At 40.0% G+C, this 23891-nt stretch overlaps 1 protein-coding gene across 1 annotated transcript in view; it reads left to right on the top strand.

The window, feature by feature from the left end:
- rab6ba (RAB6B, member RAS oncogene family a) overlaps positions 1-23891 on the top strand; it is a 127604-nt gene that overhangs the window by 53688 nt on the left and 50025 nt on the right. The window contains exons 2-5 of the mRNA XM_017698007.2: positions 2427-2485; positions 19977-20030; positions 20431-20536; positions 22388-22499. Coding sequence (XP_017553496.1) covers positions 2427-2485; positions 19977-20030; positions 20431-20536; positions 22388-22499 — 331 coding nt within the window. The remainder of the gene's footprint in view (positions 1-2426; positions 2486-19976; positions 20031-20430; positions 20537-22387; positions 22500-23891) is intronic.

The raw sequence follows: 23891 nt of genomic DNA, 5'->3' as shown, positions 1-23891 counted from the left end.
GCAACTACCCGTGATACCATAGCAACCACCTAGCAACTCCTTAGCAACCACCTGGGACACCATAGCAACTGCCTAGAAACACCATAGCAACCAGCTTTGCTGCCTTAGTGACAACTTAGCAGGAATTGGGAACCATTTAAGCTGCGTAACCAATCTGTGTTTCCTTCAGGAAAAACATGTTTCTCTTTTATTATTATTATTATTGTTGTTGTTGTTGTTGTTTGTGTTATTATGCCAACTAATCATTGCACTGATTCACAGAGAAAATATGTTTTTGTGTTTAAATGAACTTTGAGTGATTATCACAGCCCTACTTCTGTCTTATCCATTAATTTTCCAAGTATCACTTAAGCTCCCTCTTCTCTCATCGTCTCTCTAGCTTGTGTAGCCATTATCAAATGCTGCTGTACTAATGGCTGCGCTTGGAGGGAAGCTGAAAAAGAGGCAGACTAACATGCAATCTATCAGAGGAAATGTTAACCACTAAGCCCTGTATCCAGCCATTCCTCTTCTGTCTGGCATAGGTGATTAACTGAAAAATGTCATGTGCCCCCTGCTCCACTATATGACATGATATTAAATATTTAACAGGACTAAAATTAGATGCCTACTGCTCCACCATCCATCAAGAAGCTAGAAAGAGTACTTTATGCCACCAGCGTCCATGAAGACAGCCGTAAGAGACAAGGCCGGGGTCAGGACATTATCCTCATGAAGCATGACTCGCCAGCCAGGATCCGAGAGGTTTTACTCCAAACTGACTTTTATCGCTCAGCTAAACCAAATTATTGTAGGTACTGTAGGCCGTAAAAAGCCCCACGGCTCCTTCTTCTTCGACTTATTCTCTCTCTCTCTTCCTTCAATTTAAGCTTTTGTTTTTTTTTTTTGTGCAAGCAGACAAGGGTGAAAAATCAAACTGGGCTAAAGAGTCAATATAGCCAGCAGATTTACAGGAGACAGCCCTTTTTTATGTATTTGATGTGTGGTCTACAAGACCTCTCCCACCACTGCCTCTTCTCTCTCTCAGCATCCTCTGCATGACTGCGCTTCTGGTAAGCCATTATCTCTCCACTGTGAGCGCCACACCCAAAGAGCATAAACACACACACACACACACACACACACGCTAACACAGACAGACCCATCGTCGTCTGGCTTCACCTTGTGTCCATGCAGAGGATCAATAGTCATGCTTTGTTTGAAGCAGTAGGGTAGCAAAGCTAAAATCATAATTTTATATTTACTCAAAAGCTTTAGACAAGGCCTTATGAGCCCCATTCATCTCAACCCTCCTCGCTGTAAAATACAGACAGATCTGTGTCTCAGGGCAAATTAGCATTTAAATGACTTGTGACCTGCAGCCGGCTGGCATTGCTAACATGCTGTGAAGTCCTATTAGCCCCGAGAAATCCCTCTCTCAGTCCTTCATCTGAGAGGCTGAGCAGATACTATTTGTCTGTGTGTGTGTGTGTGTGTGTATGTGTGTGTGTGTGTGTTTTACAGGGGTGTGTAAGAACAACATTCTGCTTCTTACGCTGTTAATTGTTGGCCAGATTTGACCATATTTATTTAACCCTGATTTTTCACAATAAAATACTGTATTTATTATTTTATTGTGAAATCAACTCATCTTAACATTCTTTTGTAATAACACAGCATGTTAATCCCAACAATGTGGGATTAAATTTCAGATGCACCGAATCTCATTATGGGATGTGAGATTTAAAACAGATTTTAGGTGTATTTATTCTGATGATTCCGATTTTGCTGTTTTAAAAACTTCAAGAGTTTAGAGTTTTAATGTCTGTACTTTATTCATTTTTGCATTTTAAATGTGTTTGCAGTATTCTGTGCATGTACAGTGCAAAATATGGTGAATAAATATGCTAATTGATATATTTTTCATTAACGTATAGGCCTGATAAAATTAAAGGTTTATATGTACATTTACAAGTCTTGTGCAATTTCAGCATCTGTAAAGTTTTTTTTTTGTTTGGACGGTTTTGGAAACTTTGTGCCTTATGCAAGTATATTATCTTATATGTAATTTCCTCAGAAATATCTCTTGAAAAACGTGTTATTCAATGAATGAGGGGTTGTCTCTGACTTTTGACAGTGCTGTATTTATTGCATTATTTTCCAAGTGGAAATTGTTACGTGTGCTTTACTTTTTGCCGAAAATCTAGATTGCACCAGCCTTCAATTTGTAATTGCCATGTGTTCCATGACGTTACTGACAGCTCTCGGGTCAACCTCATGTTCATTAATTAGGTCCCTTGGTAGTCGTCTAATTCACTGCAGTTTTTACCATGCTGCCACCAAATGAATCCAGCCGGCCTGTGCAGGCATCCCAAGCTGCCTCAGCCTGTTTCTGCTTTTGAATGGCTGCTATTTTAACGCTGCTCTCTTCTTTTGTTCTCTTGCAGTTGGGAAGACGTCTCTGATCACGCGGTTCATGTATGACAGCTTTGACAACACATATCAGGTAGGCAGCTGCCGGCACACTTCATATCACAGTCATTCTGTCACTCTCTGAGGCCTCAGTTCCACTCCTTCAGTGCAAACCACTGTATAGTATGAACGGGGTTATCACTCTCTAAGTACGCAGCACACAGAACTCATTCATGCAGGAAGATTTAAAGCAGTAGTTTGGAGAAAAATTTAAACAATTTAAAAATGTAAACACTTTGCTTCATAACCCCAAATGTAGTTGATCAGCCAGGACTGCTTTAGGTTTTACCACTGGAGCTATGAGGCTAATGTAGATTGCTAGTAAGGGTAGTGGACCCTGAACGGCCACTTCATTAAGTGCACCTCCTTGTATCTACACTCACTGGCCATTTTATGACGTCCACTTACCTTATAGGTACACTTTATAGTTCTGCACTGACAGACTGTAGTCCATTCTTTTCATACTGTTCGTCAATGGTCAGGACCCCCACAAGACCACCACTGAGCAGGTATTATTTGGGTGGTGAATCATTCTGCAGTGACAGTGACATGATAGTGGTGTGTTAGTGTGTGTTGCGCTGGTCTGAGTGGATCAGACGCAGCAGTGCGGCTGGAGTTTTTAAACACCTCAGTGTCACTGCAGGACTGAGAATTGTAGGACAAACTGTAGGACAAAAAGCCAACAGCTCCATGGGGGCAGCGCCCTGTGACCACTGATGAAGGACAAGAGGATGACCAACACAAACTTTGCATCAACAGGTGAACTATCATCTCTGACCTTACATCCACAAGGTGGACCAGTGAGGTAGGAGTGTCTAATAGAGTGGACAGTGAGTGTTTACAAACTCCAAAACTGTGAACTGGTAAAGCTTTTATGAATGAGCTGCAGTGTTTATAATGTGAGTGCTGAATGGTATGGACTTGCCTGTCATGTTGATTTGACATAGACATGCTTGACCTTGGTCATGCCTCTACTATTCCAATCTCCAACCAGAATCTGAAACCAACTCTCCCATCCTTCATAACTCCAGGCAGGCTGATTGACTGTTGATCCTTTGCGTGTTGCTGGCTGTGCCCATTACAGATGCCTCCAGGTGGCCTAGAGGCAAAAACAAAACACAAATGCAGTGGTGTTTTACATTCTGATGCAATGAGATGAGCTGTGTGTATAAATATACCCAGTGCAGGGTTGAACATGTTACTATTTAACTGGAAATTGCGCTCACTAGGCGGAGAATCTGAAATTTTCTACACAAATCTGACATATTGCCGTTTGAAGCAGCTTCTTGTAAATCCAGGTTCATTTTATCCACAAATATGCACATTAATGCAGTCGGATCCAAATCAGTGATCTGTACAGTGAAAGTATTGGCAGTTTTATTAGTGTAATGTTGACATTTATTCATATTGATTTCTTGCATTATTGTTTTACATGTATGATTGCTTGCAAACGATTGGTTAGTCAAATTACATATTTTGTAGATGTTTTAATACATTAGGGAACAAATCCATAAGATATGGCCAGTATAATTTATATTTTATGGTTTGTTTTTTCCAGTATATTAAAATAGAGATTGTGCACACATTTTGCCATTTTTAAGTTTGCTGTCTGTTCTTTGTTAACTCATCAACAAAACATGTAATCTGACCAGAAGTGTTTAAACTTTTGCATACAATGTAATTTGGGGACATATTTTGCCCCGTAGTTGTATTTTAAGAAGCAAAATTTGAATATTGAATACTGGGATGTTTTAGATCCAGTATTTTGTCAATAAATGTCCATGTGTTCTGCAGAGCCTTCAGCTCTAGCTATGCTTCAGTTCTGCACATTGTTTCCTTTATTGTACAGCATAAGGAAGGAAGCTGAGGCAGTTTCAGATCTCTTGAGGAAAGAGCTATATGAGTCTATATGAGGTTCATATTTTCTAATTAAATCCACGAAAGGAACTTGCAGGGGCAAGAGGAAGTAACTTATATTAGCTACTGCATGCCATCTTGTCTTGAGATAGATGTGCTGCTTGTGTGTGTGTGTGTGTGTGTGTGTGTGTGTGTGTGTGTGTGTGTGTGTGTGTGTGTGTGTGTGTGTGTGTGTGTGTGAAAATATGTGTCTCTGAACAGTTTCACTGAGTCATCAATCTTCTTTTTTAATGATGCTTTACCAAATTGGTAACATATGGAACCTCTCTGTGCCTAGAAGGTATGTAGGCCAAAAGAAATAAAGCAGAATGAAAGTGTATAAACTTGAACCAACACATTTGTGTGTGATTTGTTTTTCCTATGACAGTTTAAACTGACACTCTTTTTTCTTTCTTTCTGTTTTCTTTATATCATTTCATTTCTTTTTCTTTTTTCCATTCCTTCCTTGCTGTCTTTTTCTTTCTTTTCCTTTTCTATTGTCCTTCCTTCATTCCTTTATTCCTTTCACTCTCTTGTTCTTTCTTACTTGCTTTTCTTTCTTTCCTCTTTTGCTTGCTCTCTGTTGCTCTACATTGTTCTCTTGTCTTTCTTGCTCTTTGAATTTCAATTCCCATACTAGAATAATGCATGAATAGGACTTTTGGGAAAGTGCTGATTGGAAGCTGTTTCAAAGGGAAACTACTGTAAAAAGGGGCTTGAAATTATTCATGTGCTCTCTTTGTTAGAGAGATGCTGTGTACAATACACTAAACTAAACCTCAATCGCATCAGCCCACACTTCCACTATCAGTACTTACAATTACACCCCATTACATACATATAATCCAGCCCCCCCACCCCCCACAGCATGTGCAGCGGTTGGCTGTGAGTAACAGGCGCTGTGGAAGAGGATGAGCTTGTGTGCCATGACCTAAGTGGCTCCTGTCAGACACATGCAGCAGTAATAAAGTGCCATGCTGTAATGAGATTACATGAGTGCTTTGTGAGGCGCTCAGTGCTGTAGTGCTGTCTGAGGACTGATGGGACATGCTCTTACAGTGCCTGTGTGCTTCATTTCTTAAATACAGAGCTTTGGTCCCACTGAGTATTTGCCCCACAGGCATAAAAGCCTCTTATAATTGCTCCCTTTAAAATATATTACTACTAATTGGTTTACTCATATGGGTTATGACCTCATCATATGTAAAATATTATACTATTGTTGCAGTTATAGCACTTTAATGTAATGTATTTGCTATGTATTGTGATATGTCTTGCAATATATTAAAGATACATTATGTAAATATCTTGAGTGAATAAAACTATAATAACAATAACAACAACAATAACAAGGTTTAATTTGTATAGCCCTTTCTTTTTCTCTCCCACTCAGAGAGCTAGCCAGGCAGTGCCATAGCTGGGATGTAGTGGCCCTCAAGCAGCTAGCCCAGGCAGCCTTGTAGCTGCTGTGTTGTGCTGCTCATGTAGTCAAGTGGCCAGCCTAGGCACCCCCATAGTTGTTTTGTATGGCTCAAGTGGCTGGCACATGCACCTAGGCTAGGCAGCCTCATAGTTGCAGTGTAGTTTTGCTCAAGCAGCCGGCACAGGCAGCGTCATAGCTATCATGTAGCATCACTCAAGTGGCCAGTCGAGATAGCATCGTAGTTGCAGTGTTGTGTCACTAAAACAGTCGGACCAGACGGCCTCGTAGCTGCTATTTGCTTTCGCACATGCGGCTGGCACATTCAGTCTCTAAGCAGGGGTGTAGCATTGCTCAAGCAGCTGGCCCAGATAGCCTCATAGCTGCAGTGTAGCATCACTCAAGTGGCTGGCTCAGGCAGGCTTGTCGCTGTGATGTATTATTGCACACGCAACCAGTTCAGGCAGCATCATACCTGCAGTTTAGCATTGCTCAAACAGTCAAACCAGACAGCTGGTCCTGACAGCGTTATAGCTGCCATGTATTGCTGCTTAATCAGCCAGCCTAGGCAGCCCCACAGTTTTGATGTCCAGGTAGCTTTGTAGCTGTGGTGTAGCGTCGCACAAGCAGCTTGCTGGACTAGGCAGCATTGTAGCCGTAGTGTAGTTTCACTTAGGCGGCCAGTCCAGGCAGCCTCATAGCTATGGTGTAGCATTGCTCAAGTGGTTGGTCAAGGGAGTCTCACAACTATGGTGTAGTGTCACTCATAGCTGCATTGAAGCCACCCACATGACCGACCCAGGCAGCTTTGTAGTTGCATTGTAATGTCACTCAGCTGCCTCATAATGACTATATTGCATCACTCAAGCGGCCGACTCTGCCAGTCTCATAGCGGTGAGGTAGTTTCACTCGGGCAATTAGCCCAGGCAGCCTCATGGATAATGTTTGCCATCGCTCAGATGGCTGACACATTCAGTCTCTAAGCTGCAGTGTATCATAGCTCAAATTGCCAGCCTAGGCAGCCTCAGAGCTGCAGTGTACCATCGCTCAAACAACTGGCCTAAGCAGCTTCATAGCTGTGCTGTAGATTTGCTCAAGTTTGCTGCCTAGACAGCCTCATGTCTGTGGTTTAGCATTGCTCAATCAGTCAGCCCAGGCAGCCTTGTAGCCTTGGCTGGCCCAGGCAGCTGGCTCTGGCAGACTCAAAGCTGCAGTGTATTGACACTCAAGCAGTTGGTCCAGGCAGCCTCATAGCTGTTTTGTTGCATTGCTTTAATGGCTGACCCAGACATCTTCATGACTGCAGTGCAGTGCCTCTCAAGTGGCTAGTCTGGGAAGACTTTGAGCCATTGGGGAGAGTCACTTTTGGCCACTTCAGTCCATACAGTGGCAAACATCAAAATATACACACAGACAATGCAAAAATACATAAATAAAAAACAACAAACTAAACTTACTTACTTCTACAGGAGTCCATTATGCTTCTACCTTTAGACCAGACGTTTGTCATTATTTTTGCTTGATATTGCATCCAAACGTTTTTCAAAACTCAGTTTGACCCAGTAAGTGACCACATGCTGAATAATAAATGTATCCTAAGATCACTGATGCATCACTTATAAATGTATATGTAAAAGTAAATATACAGAAAAGTAAAACGGATAGAAAATTCACACTGATGGATTATATTTATAAAAATCCATATAATAGAAAAAACACATTTTCTTCACCTCTTTGAAATATAAGACTTTGATGAAGTGTGCAAATGTCCTTAAAGTATCAAAATGTACCGTTTATAATCCTATATAATATCTTCATAAATGCAAATTCCACTGCAAAAGCATAATTTGACTGGGGGCGTTCAAACGTTTGTGTACAACTGTATACCCACTTATTCAGGCTCACTCATGCGTTGGTTTTGTTGTATAAGGAGCATTACAGCCTAGGCTACTTTTGAATGAGACACAGTATAGGGCAGCCAATCATAACAGAGGACATTTACATATATCAATCTTAGAAGTGCAGTAATTTAAACATCCTGTTTTAAGGGATAAAGAGAGGGTAGAAATGGTTGTATAAAAATGAATTATGAAAATGTATGATATGAGGTGAGATTTATTTTCCATATTTAACAAAAGGAAGAGTTACTGGACAAGCCCACAAAGCCAGTGGGTGAGACGTAGAGAAATTCAGAAATGTGCTTCTGAAATCTACAGTTTGTCAGAGTGTTTTGCTCTGTCACTCTGAGACAAAGGGCAGTGAAGAGAGCTTTGTTCTCTGTCTTGTGGGGCTGGGCCGCAGACTGGACACCTCCAGCCCTTCATTTCCATATTTTTGAATAAGCTCAGATCAGCGGACAGAGATGGACTTAAAGATGTCTGGGTGTGGACCTTTCTGATGGTGTGCGCCAGAAGGGTAGGAAATCAGCCAGACTGCCATCAGCTGTCTGTCAGTCTGCTTCGCCATGCAAAACAGAAAGCACATCTGCATATTTATGACTGAGAGAAAAGTGAGGGGGAAATGGCCATTTAGAACAAAGCCTCTCGTGTTTCTCCACTTAACCTCAGCAGCTAGCCCTCAGGATAGGATTCTGGCAGTAGTGAATACTAGGACTGCACAGTTTGGATGCCATTCCTTATTGTGGTTATGTTGATATTGTGATATAATTGTGATATGACTTGCAATATACAGCAAACTGTATTGAAGAACCATTGATATTGATGTGGAGGTGGTTAATAACTGACCTGCATTACTTTTGTCCAAAATTTGTGTTTGCTGTTTAGTCAAGTGACTACCTATATTCACCCAAAGAAAGCCTTAAACGATAGTAAATTATTATTATTATTATTATTATTATTATTATTATGAAAAAATAAGCAAACTTTTATCTGAATGTAAGCGGTTTAGAAAGTGTGTGTGTGTGTGTGTGTGTGTGTGTGTGTGTGTGTGTGTGCGTGTGTGTATTTGCCCCGCCATTCGTTAATATGGAAACCATTAGAATCATGTTAATTTCCTCTACTGCCAGTTTCCACTAGACTTTCTATATTATGTTAGTGGTGGTATACATTTTTTCCACACTGGGAAGCTTGTAACAGTAATATATTTCTTTACTTGTATCAAGTGAGATATTTTTCCTGTGTATTGTAGCTTTACAGTGATTTCTTCAGAAAATATTTCTCTCACTTTGTGACTAAAGACATGTAGGTATCCATGATATCATAAGTTATGTATTTCCTGTGCTGCCTAAAGAGATACAGTAGTTATAGTCTGAAGCTTCTGCAAGTGCCAGAATGTAAATTCTGCCTCTTTTAAGGTGGAAAGAAGAATTCGAACAGTAAGTTGGCGAATAAGAAGCCAACTTCAAATTTGGAAATTTGAACGTGAACTGCCAACAAGTGACCATTATCAAATGAAATATTGTGTAGTCCTAGTGAAAACCTATTCTTATTACAAATGAATGGTTTCCTTTTTATTGTTGCCTTCCTGTTATCTGTGCTGTCTGAGTATGATGGAAAAAAGCAACCAAATAAAATGAACAATTACTCTGTGAATGTGTGCAAGGAGGGGTGTGTGTGTTGTGCGTGTGTGTGTGTGTAGTCTTATTGTGGCTCTCCCCTGCTGCTGTATTTGCTGAGGCGTAGCACTCTTTGTGGCTCTTCCTGAGCTGCTCTCAGTTTGCCCACACTCCAGAGACATGTGGCTGTTAATTAATGAGTGGTGAACAGAGGCGGCTGTATTAACCGCACTCTGACTTTTTTCCACTTGGGCATCATCTGGAAAATATGAGGATCAACTTGGGCTTTATTGCTTTCTGACTTTCTTTTGAAGAGCTTGGAGAATTCAGTGTCGCATCAAATTAGCCCCGCGCTCCTGATGTCTGGACCGGGTTATTTATTTAGAAACAAGGAGAAGAAATGTGGGGGGTTGACCACTGATGATGAGGAGAGACGTGAAGAAGCAGGAGTAGTAGGGGGGCTGCGGAGGTCAGTGGAGAGAAGTTCAGGAGAAACATTAGCTTCAAACCAACAATGTTATTCCAACTACTAAACAACGTGCATCTGAGGCAGTCAGGCTGTTTGCAGGATAGCTGGCTGCAGATGCAGTGAAACAGTAGGACAAATCACTGCATGTCCAGAAGGACGGGTCAGGATTCTTTTAGAGCAGCTGAATCTTTAGGTCTCTATGTATCGTACAGATCTCCCAGCTTTTATGTACAAAACACAACAAAATACACCACAAAGAAAAGCTTACAAACTAGAAGACCAGAGGTGTCCAAAGTCCAGCCTCAGGGCCAAATTATAAGTGTGCAGTGGTTCAGTACTCTAGTGCTTTATGCTGGAGTTCTTCTGATGGTGGCAGCAGCACTGTAAAATTTCATTATAATGCAGTGCATTGTCATAATAAAGGTTAAGAGCCTTTCTTCTCTGACTAGACCTGACCTTAATTTACTGAATGACATTTAGTCAAGACTACACCCAATCACAATATTAACATTGAGAACCGTCAGTTTTGAGCGCTTTTTTCATTGAGAGTGCGTGTGCCCCAAATGTCAAAAGACTGTAATGAAATTTAGTAGTTTAGGAAATTTTAACTGTGTAAGGACAATAAACACCTATTTTATTTATGCCTTTTATGCCTTTTAATCTGCTCTTCTCATTTGTTGAAATGATTTTGGAATGTGGTTGCTGAACTTATTGGATATGTAAAGAGTGTAATCTAACCAAACCAAAACATGTATGAGTATTTGTTTAGTTTGCAATATTTTTGAACAAGTAAACACTTGAACAGAAATATGCTTTATACATTAGACATGTTTTATTGCTCCTCTTAAACAGTTTCATTATTTGTCCTAAGCGCTTACAGATCTAAATAGTTCTGAGCAATAGACCATGAAACTCACCCATCCAGACAGCAGTAACATTGTGGTAGGAAGCATGAGTTTTAGTCTTTCTATGACACTTTAGTATTGTGTAGCTTTGTGTGAGTATAATGTCCATTGAACATGTAACTGCCTTTTAATCCGCCTGTTAAATCTTGCTTGTCTGATAGACTTGGTTTTATTCTCTTCGTGCTAATGCTGTCCCAGTGTAGCAAGGATTGAGAGGAAGTTCTACCACCTAGACTAAGTAAATAGTTGAAAAATTTCAAAAGACTAGCATATCAAATGTTATAGTTTTGAAATGACAGGTTTGGTTCTCAAATCTAGCAGTACCTTAGGGCTTAGGTGGGCTTAGGTGGGCTTAATGTCCAGATTAAGCTTCTGTTTTATGGCCTTGAAAACCTCTATTCTAGAAATGTTATTTCCTTACAAACTGAAGCTGTTACAGCCCAGTCTCATTATAGTGCTGAATGATAGAGTGCTAGTGAAAGTTGTGGCGGATATCTTAAAAGGTCAGATCAGATTTGAATTGGATCGCTGTGGTTTTTTGGGAAGGAAAAAGATCAGAAATGATTCTGTAAATCTGATTTGTCATAACCCCTCCAGTTTCCCTAAGAAGAAGCCTTTCCTGTCACACGTGAGCCTTTCGATTGCACCTGAATTAGCCCGTGTCTGACCCGCTAGAGTGTGTAGCAGCACGTGTGAAATATGTGTAAATATGCCAGAGCCTTGGAGACATCGATCAATCGCTCACTCTGCCGCCGACCCAAGTGCTGTACGTGCTTTAAGTTGGCCGTCCATATGATGTCATCCTGCTGTAGGTGCTGCAATGAGCTGCTACAATCAATAGGGCTTAGTGAAATGCTTTTTGCTATTGCATTGCCATTTATCCTTAGACATTCAGAGCTAGGGATGCCAAATTGGCAACCTGCCCAAGTCACTAGTGAGTATAACTGTGGATTCATAAGATTCAGAAAGTAGCTGCGGGGGCTGCATCACCCCCAAATTTCAAGATTGTTTAACTGCAGCTGCTAAAAACTAACTGAAAAATTACAAAAGAGCAGAGCCATATGCAATTTTGATCATAACAAAGAGCCATGTACAGTTTGCAGCGTGTAAGTTTATGTTTTTCTGCAGTATCTGTAGTGTTTTAAGTTAATGCTGCATTTTAGAGCAAAGTGAAATGTTTCCCTTACCAACTGGCTGCTTTGAGGGCATGTCACTAAAACTCACACGGGGGTTACAGGCCATATGTGTGTCCCATCGCAGCCTAATATTGTTTTAAAAACTTAAAAATTCCAGCCCAGTTAGTTAATTAGTTAATTAGTTAGTTAGTTAGTTAGTTATCCAGTTTTTTTCAGTAATCGCCCACAAGTAGCTGTCTATGTGCGTCACGCAAGCAGGTTCTGCGCCTCTTATTAACAGTCTGATTGGGCAGTGCCCAGCTCATTTGCATGAAGTTTGTCCAACTAAAGACGGCATTGATAGCGAGCAGGGTATGTATTGTCGCTCATATGCACACGTCACACTAGCACACAGTGTCTTTCATAAATTGTCCAAACAATTCAAATGAAAAATAAAACACTTAGTATTTAATATGATGTCACTTTTTATTTAGTATGACATCTTCTATATACTGCTAAAAATTATAGCACGCCCAACTTAAAACACCTTCCCCCGTCCCTAATATGATGTTAAAAATGTTTCAGAACTGTAATAGTAGTGGTGGTCCTGTTGAGTTTCATTTGTTTTCAAGTGTAAAATTGTAGTTGAGCTTGCAGGAAAGTTTGTATTTCTTTGCCTGCCAGAGGCAGCTTATGCTCTTCAACTTTCTAATTTAATTAAATGCAAATGGAAAGATAAACAGATAAACATTATCTGCCCGCCAACATGTTAAGATCCACCCGGGGTAGTGGCTTGTGAAAAAGATTCGTTTTTTTTTCATGTGCCTAATTTCTCTTTTCATGGAGCTTAGCTGTGTGGCATTTGATTCATCTTCTCTCTCTGTGTTTTCTCTCTCTCTCTCTCTCTCTCTCTTTCTCTCTCTCTCTCCCTTGATACAATTGCGATAGGCATTATGGCAAAAATCTAACACCACGGTGCTTTAGGACATTCACAAATCATGACATGCCTCATGATGTTTTATTTTTCAGAGGTTTGATCTGTTGGAAGAGACAAAAGAGCCAGAGGTGCCACATTTAAAAACAATATTATCAAGAACTATGAACTCTGTTCTCTATTCAACCCTCAATTAAACCGGACTGGTTGCTCTCTTTGTGTTGAAACATGCAGTTGCTGAGTGTTCCTTAAGTACTGAGCATGTCAACAATATCACCCATATGATTGTGTCACCCATAATGATTGTGTTTACAACACATCAATGATCAATGCTGAATATAACATTTGTTGATGAAGATTTTTAAAAATCTTGGAGAGGGTACCCAAAGCAGGAACTTTTTTTAATCCAGGGGTGTTGCCCAGCCAACACCCCTGGATTATACACACATTGATTACTCAAATGCATTAAAGCAAACAGCTGTTCTAGCTTTCAGTTCAATCGAAATAAGATGCACTGTACTCGTCACAGTAAATGCTGTCGCCAGATAGCCTTTCATAAATGATGTGTATTTATAGGGCCATTTATTTGCAGCAGGAACTTTCTTTTCCTCCTGTTACCCGAGGAGCTCTTCCCTCAGTCTGCGAGGCTGTGCAGGAGCAGGGCAGGAAATGGCCCTGTGTGGGCTTCAGAGCTGCCGTATGTGCTGCTTAATAATTGAAATGTGTATAAATAATTTGTTCTAGATATGTTCATGCAAGCACCTCTCTCACTGTGCAGGATTCTATATTTAACACAGGAGCTAGGGAGGTAGAACACCGTCTCTCTGCTGCTCTCGCTCTCTCTCTTTCTCAGTCATTCTCAGTCATTTTGACTTTCATTTATTCAACACAGAGAAAACAGCAGGGCTGTATTATTTGATTTAAACAGCTTTTATTAAAATGTCTACAGTTTCAGCACAATATTTGCTTTGCTATGTTCGTTAATGTCATTTGACACAAAATATTATGGAGAGATGGAGAGTTTAGCATGTAAAAAAACCAACACATACTTTCAAAGAACATGTTTGCTGCTTTTTTGTTTATTGGAATGAAAATGAGGCACATGGGGAGAAAGAAATCAGGAAACACTGGTAGCATGATGAGTAGGAAAGCAGAAATTATAAGATGGGGAAACAAATAAAGGTGGAAATAAAATACGAGTCTTCTGCTCCTGTTGTCTGTGTGGCACAATGGTTGGCATCGCCAAGGAAACGGATGCGTGCTCATGCTGCTGATGACCAGCTGTGTCTGAACGGCGAGAGGGATACCCTGCTGGGCATGCACACGCGCACACACACACACACACACAAACACACACACACACACACACACACACACACTGTATGAACACGGACAGTATGTCCATTTGTAGCACCATGACTGTGTAACTGAACACAAAATCCATAACAGAGAAGCCTAGTGCCAAATCAGAGACCACTCCTCATGAATATAATGTCGTCAAAGACAACCTTTAAGTTACTCAGAAAAGCAGAACACGTATTTAACAGAAAATTCCAGACGCTTCAGTGACTAAATATAAATTCACATTTTGCAGTATTTACTGTGTCCATGCTTTGACTATTACAGCTTCCGTTCTTTTCAGGAGGCGTGTTCTCAGTTTGTCGAAAAAATCTGGAACATTTTTCCATGTTTCCATTTTCTGTTTTCCATTTTTCCATTTTTCCTTTGTCTCAGAAGTTGGTTGCATTTTCTACTTTTTACAGTCCGAGTAATCCCAATCACAACCAGTGAGGTTGATCTCTGGACTCTGGGGGGGTCAGTCCACTGTTCTCTGTGTCACGCATTCAGCTGCATCCGGAAAGGAAATGGACTTCATTTCCCAGAATGCTCTGGGGGATCAGGTGACAGGACATCCACACTAGGACTCCATCTTAGGAGAGGACTCCAATACCCAGGAGTCTGTGGAATACCACATGACTTCAAAACGCTCCTATCAGCGCTCACAGTCACCAGACTGCTAACAATCTGCACCTGTGGGTGTTTGGACCTATGAGTACAGTTTAGAGAACTTAAGCCCGGGAGTTTAGAGAGAGATGGTGTGAGACTGCTGGGCGTTTTCTACCTGTTCTGTGCACTTACCGTGTATTTTGACCTTTTGCTTCGTTTCTCCTGTTTACCATTTCCGCCTCATCCCTTTGTACCTTTGCCTGTTTGGATTGATCTGTGTTTTGACATTATAGGTTGGGCTTTGACTGCGGTTTGTGATTTGCCCCTTTTTGCCCCTGTTGTTGTTCATTAAACCATCTTCTCTTAACATCTGCAAGTGTCTGGTACTCTGTCGCCACCTTACACTCTGTTGGATTTGCAACATTTCTTCTTTTTTGTCTGTTTTGGCAGAAACACCTTTTGGATTCTTGCAGATCTGGAGTAAGAGTGGAGCTTGATTTTCTCCTCTCTTTTAGAGATGAAAGCTTTGGTTACTGTTTATCTGAAGGTGGCAGTTTTGGTGGTCTACTAGGTCTTTCAAAGTCGTTAGGAGCCCCGTTTTCTGTTTATATTTTAGTAATTTTATGAACTCCAGGTTTGTTCACTCATTTTTCATTTATTTTCCTTTAACTACTCTTTCTTTATGCAAGTTGATTACCTTAAGTATTAGGTTTAATCTTTTCAGAACTCTCCTGAAGAACTTGCCCTTAAGTGCCTGGAAATCACACAAACGAAGGGTGGTCTCTGACTTGTGCACAGAAGTGTATGTAAAAATACACAGGTTTCTGGAAGCTTTTCTGAAATCGCATAACTTCTTAGTCACTGAATAATTCATAGTGATTACCGAGCTATAAGGCTTAAGATTAAGAACGGAATAATACGCCTAGTTTAATTTTTAAAGCTTAATCTCTTTACAGGCCAAATAAAAGCCACTGCATATATCTGTGAAGGTTTTCGGTCACCCAGGTCCTTGAGTTGTCTGGAGGTATGCTCTTAAAAATAAAGGTGCCAAAAAGGGTTCTTAGGAGTGATGCCATAGAACAATGGCTTTAGCGTCCCTAAATAAACTTTCAGTGGATGGCACTTTAAAGAATCACTTCAAACTGGCAGAGCAGGTGGAAGACTGGATGCATTTGCAAGTCAGCTTTTTAGTCCAGGTTGACAAACAAAGACGATGAGCAGGCCTGAAACAAGGCAGAGGAATCCGTGAGAAAAGAAACAAAGGAGAACGCAACTAGAAAACAGACCAAGAAGCTGAAACTTACAGAAGCTGAAGCACAGACAGTATCAAACAACGAAAGGCAAAACACGGAGAAGTTCACACGGAATGAAATACTCTGACACGAAATGAGAAACAACTGCGAGCACTGATAACGGATCGGGGTTGCAAACAAGACACGATAAGGTGTACTTTCTCATAAACCTGACAGTCCAAACAGGATGAAGTGTTGACACAGAAAAGATTATGGAACATAAAACTATGTTTGTCTTTACAGAACTATTATTATTTTTTCAAAAAATATATTGAAGTCATTCTTTGACCCATTATGTGCTGTAAAGATTTCAGTAACCGGTTTAAGATTTTATTGTGCTGGTTCACTAGCTGAGCTGTGTAAATGGGTTTCCAGGATGAGTGGATGGCTTTTTGAAAACTCTGTTTACAGGATGAGTTAGCTCTCTAGTGTATCTAGTGTATGCACGTAGTGTAATGTATGTAGCATTGCTGAATGTTTAGTAGTTTTTTTAAGTAGCCTGCTTAGTACTTCCAGTTGAAAAAAACGAATAGGCTTAAAACATTCCTGTGACTCACATTATTAAGGTATCATAATGGGCTTCAGTGGATTTTGAAAGGGTAACTTAAAGCGCGAGCTGCTTGTCCTCAGGGAATGGTCTGGTGTGTCCGAATACTGGCATGGAGGAAAGGCTTCCATTTCCACATGACTCTGCTGCTGTAGAATCAGCACCAGTGTGTTGTCAGGCTTCCATATGTTTGATGTGACTACATTATCCTTCAATTTAAGAAAAGTCTCCCAGATTTGACTTCTTTCAGAATATACTTCTTTTTCTTTTGCTATCTGCTCACGTACAACACTGTGAATGAGTTGCTGCCTCTTCAGGATAAGTCATTATCTCACTTTAGGTGGGACATAACTTTGAAAATGTAAACAAAAAAAGTAAAAAATGGAAAGATTTGTTAGTGATATTTTATCGTCAACATGAATAGTAATGTTGAATACCCGACCCAACCCTGTAAGCAGCCTTTATTTTTAAAGGTGTAGTATGTCAACGAAAAAGGACTTGTGATATAATCATGAAGACATTTCTGTGGGGCTTCACCAGCTCAAAATAGTGCAACTGCCCTCTTAATAGACAACAGTACAATGTATAATTTGCCAGTTGTCATTGTGATGTCGTTCTTCACAGTACATATACTGCCGAAGCCCAAAATATGCAAATAAGCCACTAACCTTTCACTGAATCTTGACCATTTCACTGATTCTTTTCGTGTCAGGATGACTCAAAGCATTCACGTTCCAACAAATATAAAATATAATTGATAATTGTAATTGATAAAAATGTTGAAAGTCCACCAATGTATTGGTACATTGTACATTGCAAGGCATATCACATTTCAAAATATGTGGCAGTATCAATACAGTAGGATATTTTGTGCCTATCGTGCAGCTGTACTAGATAGTACACTATATACTGATCTTTCAGTGGTGAAAATACCAAGAACATAATAAATGACTAGTGAAAAACCGTGAAACTGGAGGACAGGACAGAATTCTAATTTACTAATAGCATTTTGTCCACTGGGCAGTACGGTATATTTACAAATCCTTGATCAGGCGTGCTGTCATCATTTACATTGCCCAGTTTTCCATCACTTAGTACCCATGCTGAATTTAGTTACTCTTCTCGCTGGTTACTAACTCACCAAGCCAGGAATTGGGTGGAGCTAGTCAGTCGCAAAGGTCACAGAACCGTCACACAGTGTCAGTGGAGTCAGATGACCACTGTGTATAAAAAACACTAGCTAGCCAGAATTCTTATGGGAGACTCTCACATAAAACCACACACTGTAAAAGGTAAATAGGATCTTAAAGCTTCTTCATTGTTTCTACTGTTGTTTATGTTTATTTATTGCATGCTATAATGCTATATTCGCATGAAAAATGACCGCACAGATGACCGCTCAAGCTGAAGACAACTCCGCCTACTTTAACGATTTTGGTGTTGATGGAAACGGACACGGGTACTCGACCAGGGTGTGAATAATTCTGGGTTTGGATTTGTAACTGTACTGTGCTGTGCCAGGCTGCCTGGTGGAAGAATGCCAATACACTGTTTATGCTTCAAGACAAAATGATGCTTTGTCCATCATGTAGCCCTACTTGACAATACAGTACATACAGTATACTGAACTGTCTTGGTGACAATGGCTCTACTGGATATGGTAGATTGCTTAGGTACATGTACACAATCTGATTCCACAGTGGTAGTGAAAGGCCATTCAGTTCACCCCAGTTTGTAGCCCTGAGGTTGTTCTTTTTACCAGCTCTTTTGTGCCTGAGAAGCATTTATCTTATCACAGCTCCACTACATCAGGCCCAAAAGTGCAGTGCTTTGACCCTCAGACAGGTGGGGCAGACCTACACACTTAGATTGAAGTAGTGATCATTAGCTCTCCTCCATCCATCCATCTGTCCATCCCTCTATCCATCCATCCATCTGTCCGTCTCTGGTCCACACCAGCACAGACATACAGGGCAGCGCTCTATCACAGACCTCCAAACGTTTAGCTCCTTAGAAACCTAGATGTGCATTCCGACAGATGATAAACACACAAGTCCTTTTCAAAAATACTCACATCAAGGGAATTAGGTGTTCTTTCAGCTTAGCTTGTGACTAGCCAACCCGGTAATACTCAGATTAACAAAATAAACGCTTAGCAAAGAAATAGAACAGTAATGCTCTCTAATGCTGCAAGCATTTGCAGTCAGGGCTTAGATATATGTCTTGCACAGATGCTTTGTTTTTTGATGGAAACAAAAGAAAATAACTCGGAAGTGCAGACTCAAAACGGTCTATTTGAGTATAAGTGAAATGTAACTATAATGCCTGCTTACACCAATCAGGCATAACATTATGACCACCTCCTTGTTTCTCCGCTCATTGTCCATCTTATCAGCTCCACTTACTGTATAGCTGCACTCTGTAGTTCTACAGTTACAGACTGTAGTCCATCTGTTTCTCTGATACTCTGTTACACTGTTCTTCAGTGGTCAGGACCCCCATGGATCCTCACAGAGCACGTACTGTTTGAGTGATGGATCATTCCCAGCAGTGCAGTAACACTGACGTGGTGGTGGTGTGTTAGTGTGTGTTGTGCAGGTACAAGTGGATCAGACACAGCAGTGTCCACTCCATGGGCTGGTTTTGCAGTTTGATTTTATTATATGGACCATATGGGCTGACTAGTGTTTAGTATGTTTTGAAGCTTTAACAGTTGTTTACATATTACTTCAAACTCCCTTATGTCACAGAATAGAGGAGAAATTTGGTGGTATTTCTGTGGTATAGACCCTTTAATGTATCTGTAAAACATTCACTTTTTATATATTTAAGTGTATTTAAATGGCAGTACTTGTTGACATTTACTCAAGTATATTTTATGGCTCCATATTTGCAATTGTATCTGTGCAAGATTTTGACATAGCACTTTTGTTTAAGTACAGTTTCTCTGTTCTTTTTCAACCCAATAAATCAGCAGCAGTCAGCCAATCAGATCAATCAGATACTTGAGCAGCCAGAAAGTTTAAACACTGCGTTGGAAAGAGGATCGTAATTCCTGTTTTTGTAATAATTATGAGTGATACGTTGTTTTTCTTTGATTTTTTCTTGCATAAATAACTATCACGCAATAAGTAAAGGATTTGTATTGTGATATTAACTCTAGATGTGGCTGTATTAATAGTCCAGGCATGTTCAGCATCAGCAAATCATTGTTAAAGTGGCATAAAAGCAGGTTGGTTTCAGGGTGGAACATAATGTGAAAATTCCCCTCATCAGAATTATAGCCGAGCGTTGTGGCTGTCACTTTCAATTCTTAGCAGCTCTTACAGACTCTAATGGCATTATCAACAACTACTTAACGTGTACCACCCACAGAAAAGGTCACTTTAGGGTTTGGCTTCATAAATCTCCCCATAATCTTTAACCAGCTCGAGTGATATGATCAGTCTTCCTTATGACTGCATGTTATTTTCTTCTTCCTTTCAGGCGACGATTGGAATAGACTTCCTGTCAAAAACCATGTATCTGGAGGACAGAACGGTAAGGCTCTTGTCAAGACTTCTCTTTCCCATGATGGAGTGCTGTAAGAGTCTATCAAATGCTACACTACAATACTGCACTCTTCAGTCATCAGTTCAGTTTATTTCATAAAAAAGAAAAAGTGACAAAAAGCAAACGGTTTGGGATTTATTAACCTCTTTTTTTGTTTGTTTGCTCTTTCTGTCGTTGTGGGGCTGCAGTGGGATTGAAAATGTTACGATTTTGGATGGAGTAGCAAATGCTTGAATTTGTAAAGGCAGATTTATGTATAATACAAAAACAAAGGCAGCACCAAAACAAGTCAGTGTGTGTGTGTGTGTGTGTGTGTGTGTGTGTGTGTGTGTGCGTTTAAAGCTAAATGATCCCTGACTGTGTTTTCTCCCTGCTGTGTGAACTGCAGGTGCGGTTGCAGTTGTGGGACACAGCAGGACAGGAGCGCTTCAGGAGCCTCATCCCCAGCTACATACGCGACTCCACTGTTGCAGTGGTGGTGTATGATATCACAAGTGGGTGTTTTATATGCAGTTATATACAGCTGCATTTGACATGTTTTCCTGTTTTTGTAAGTGATAATACAAAAGGACACATTTTATTTTTTTCCATTTATATTTTTTATTAAAATTAAAAAAAAAAAAAAGATGTCCTTTAACCCCCAGCAGCACACAGAGTGAAACACTCAACAGACCCTCAGTAACATGTCAAAAACATATGAGGGACAGGATTATGTTTTGGGTTGAGGTTAAGGTTAGGATTAGGTCCAGGATTAGGGTTAGGTTTTGGGTAAAGTTGGCAAAGGTTAGATTTTTTGCGTAATGGAAGTAACATATTAACAAAACATCTACTAAATATAAGTAATGTATCAACAGAAGGTCTACAAGACATTTACTTCACTGTATTTTTTGATGCTTCAGTTCTGCTACTTTACTGATATTTTGTTGATGTTACTGATAATCTGTTAAGAGTTTATTAATCAACTTCAGAGGACCACACCAAATAAAGTGTTACCAAAAATCAGTGACATGAGACAGATGTTTAGATTTCCCACATGTGATGTGCAACCAATTGACATCTTTGAATCATGTAAATTCAAAGTACAGTTTTGTTCAGTATTCTGGGATTCCTCAAGGAAAGGCTTGGAAATGGTTAGGCACACTGACAAAGGTGAAATCACAGTGTATGTTATGCATTAATCTTTATTCATATTTTATATAGACGCGCAAATATGCATTTGCTGCCCAGATGAAAACCATTAAACATAGTCTTCTGAGGTGGCCTAAGACTCTTGCAAAGCAATGTAGATGAATAAAGGACTACAAATTAAACCCAGTATCACTACGATTTATTTTGTATGAAAATAATTAACAGACCAAACTGAGTGATCTGCTTGTCTCTGGGTAGATCATAAGCCTGGCACGTGCCCCAACAAACCCATAACATAAACTGCATGACTGGATAAGATCAGCTGCAGAGACCCAATGTGCTTCTTCCTTTTATTTAACCGAACAAAAAGATGACAGCTTTATTAGCTTTAAATCCCAACATGACCATCAGAGACCAGAGCATGCATGCCATGTTTTCTCTGCACAGCTGAACATTGCATGGTTGATACAGCCGCCTTGCGGAGATGAATAGTAAAGTGTGATTTTATAGGCAAAACACCCTCAAATAGCGTCAGTTTGACCTTGAGGCACCACCAAGGCCATTAATGTCTGTTTCTGATGAGATCCAGTCTTTGATCTCTCATAGTACAGAGTTACACTCAGATGTGTCTCCAGCACTCACTGCGTCAAAAATGCTTTAAAGTTAGGGGTGTGGAAATGCTGAAGGTGGCAGTTCAACAGCACAATTTTGAAATGTTTGAACTGAATATTGCAATATTTATATTATTTTTTTATTCTTGTTTTTTGGCCACAATAAAATTCTCAGGCAAAAGCATTTTTTATTGTTTATTGTGCAGTTAGCTCCTCATGTCAGATTTGTGTTTTCATTGTTTTTTTAAAGATATTTCTTAATTGTACCAAAATAACCATGGATGGATCAGACATATCTATTTAAAATATTTTTGTTTGGTGTTTGTTAGACAGAAGCTCATATAGTATGTTTGCTCTCACTGCAATTTTTTCTTTCAGTAGAGATGAAATTTTGGGTAACCTAATGAACATCTAACCACCAATAAACTTTATTTGATTTTCAGCCACCCTGCATACTCCATCCAGCTATCATGAGAAGCGTTACTGGAACTCGTCATTCATATCTTTTTATTTTAAAGTAGAAATCATGGAAAGTAAATACTCTAGATAACAGCTGTGCACTTATTGGTGAGCCTCTCTCTCTCTCTCTCTTTCTCTCTTTCTCAGATGTCAATTCGTTCCAGCAAACCTCTAAATGGATTGATGACGTCAGAACAGAGCGAGGGAGTGACGTTATCATTATGCTTGTGGGCAATAAAACAGATCTGGCTGATAAGAGGTTAGTTCCTCCCACATTTCCACACAGTGCGGGCTTCTGGGGTATTCACTGTCAGTGAGCAGATTAAGAGAAGACTTGGATGCAGCTCCATGGTGTGTGGATCTAGAGCAGCATAGATATAGAAAAACCCACAGCCACAGGAGAAGACCATTCTGCAGGAGAAGAGGTAGTGCAACAATATCTCTCATTATCTCTCCTTAGCTTGTGGACTGGATGTTATTGTGTCTAGCAGTGTAGCGTTTTGTAACAGGTTGTCCTTTTATTTTTACACAGCAGTGTTTCTCTAGTGCTACTGGTCAGTTGTTCAGAGCCATGTTTTAACTGTCAGAGCCATGTTTTGTGTTACACAGTTATATTGAACTTTTTCACATAGCCGTAACAGGCAGTTTCCACCTGTTTGGAAGTCCCTTAGTTGAGCTTTGCATTTTCTTTCTCTGTAACCTTGATGGAGTGTAGTTGGAGAGATGGAGAGATGGAAATTGTATGTTGCAAATGTGTGTGATTCACAAAACCTGGAAGCCAAATATATGTTTGTCTTCATAAGCAAACAAGCAAGTTAGCATGCACATAAAAGTGCTTTTATTATGTTTAAATGCTATTTTTAATTTGCAGTTTAATCTGGGCACAGTCGTCTTTGCAGAGAAATGAACTGTTTTCACATCAGGAGGTTCTCACTCCTCATTTTATCTCTCATTGCCCGCTCAACACAAGTCACAAAAGTTCGCACACAGAGCCAACAGTATCCTTGTGGAAAATGTTTGATTTGATTTTATTAATAAAAACTATCAAAGTCTTTTTCTATTCCACCAGTGGAATGGCCACTATAGGGCCTGCAAAAAAAGAAATTGAATAGTATGGCAAAGCAACAGTAATAATAAAGATTAAGGGTGTTTGCCAACTCTTGGATAAACTTTGTTTCATCAATCTAAAAAAAATGCTAGGGAAGGGGCCTGTCAGTTTATTTGCAACATTAACATGACATTTGTTGGAGGGCTGTGTCTGAAGTGGAATAGCTTGTAAAATCCACATAGGCTGTACACCTAATCTGAACCAAATTAATATAACAGGCCTTACTGACTGATCTTCTGTCTCTGGCTAAATCAGAAGCCTGGCTTTTGCTGTTTAGCTTACAGAGCCCATGTCCTTCATTTTTCTTGTATTTTATTTTCTCCCTCAGGTTAGGTATGATGTTTGTGTGAGTATGTGTCAAAAACAGTAACAGTTCATTTTTGCATGTCCATTTTCCAACCTCTCTTTATCCCATAGAATTAACCAAGCTGTGTTTGTTACTGTGCCCCTAAGACTCTTACATGTGAACGAACTGTCTTTTGATTTGCTGCCCCATATTGTACCTCACTCAAAAAGCAATCCAAGGTGCAACACTCATTTTAC

The sequence above is a fragment of the Pygocentrus nattereri genome, chromosome 26 (assembly GCF_015220715.1).
Source record: "Pygocentrus nattereri isolate fPygNat1 chromosome 26, fPygNat1.pri, whole genome shotgun sequence".
In the NCBI taxonomy this organism is placed as follows: Eukaryota; Metazoa; Chordata; class Actinopteri; order Characiformes; family Serrasalmidae; genus Pygocentrus; species Pygocentrus nattereri.
Note: the sequence above shows the minus strand (reverse complement) of the source record. Positions and strands in the feature narration are given on the sequence as shown.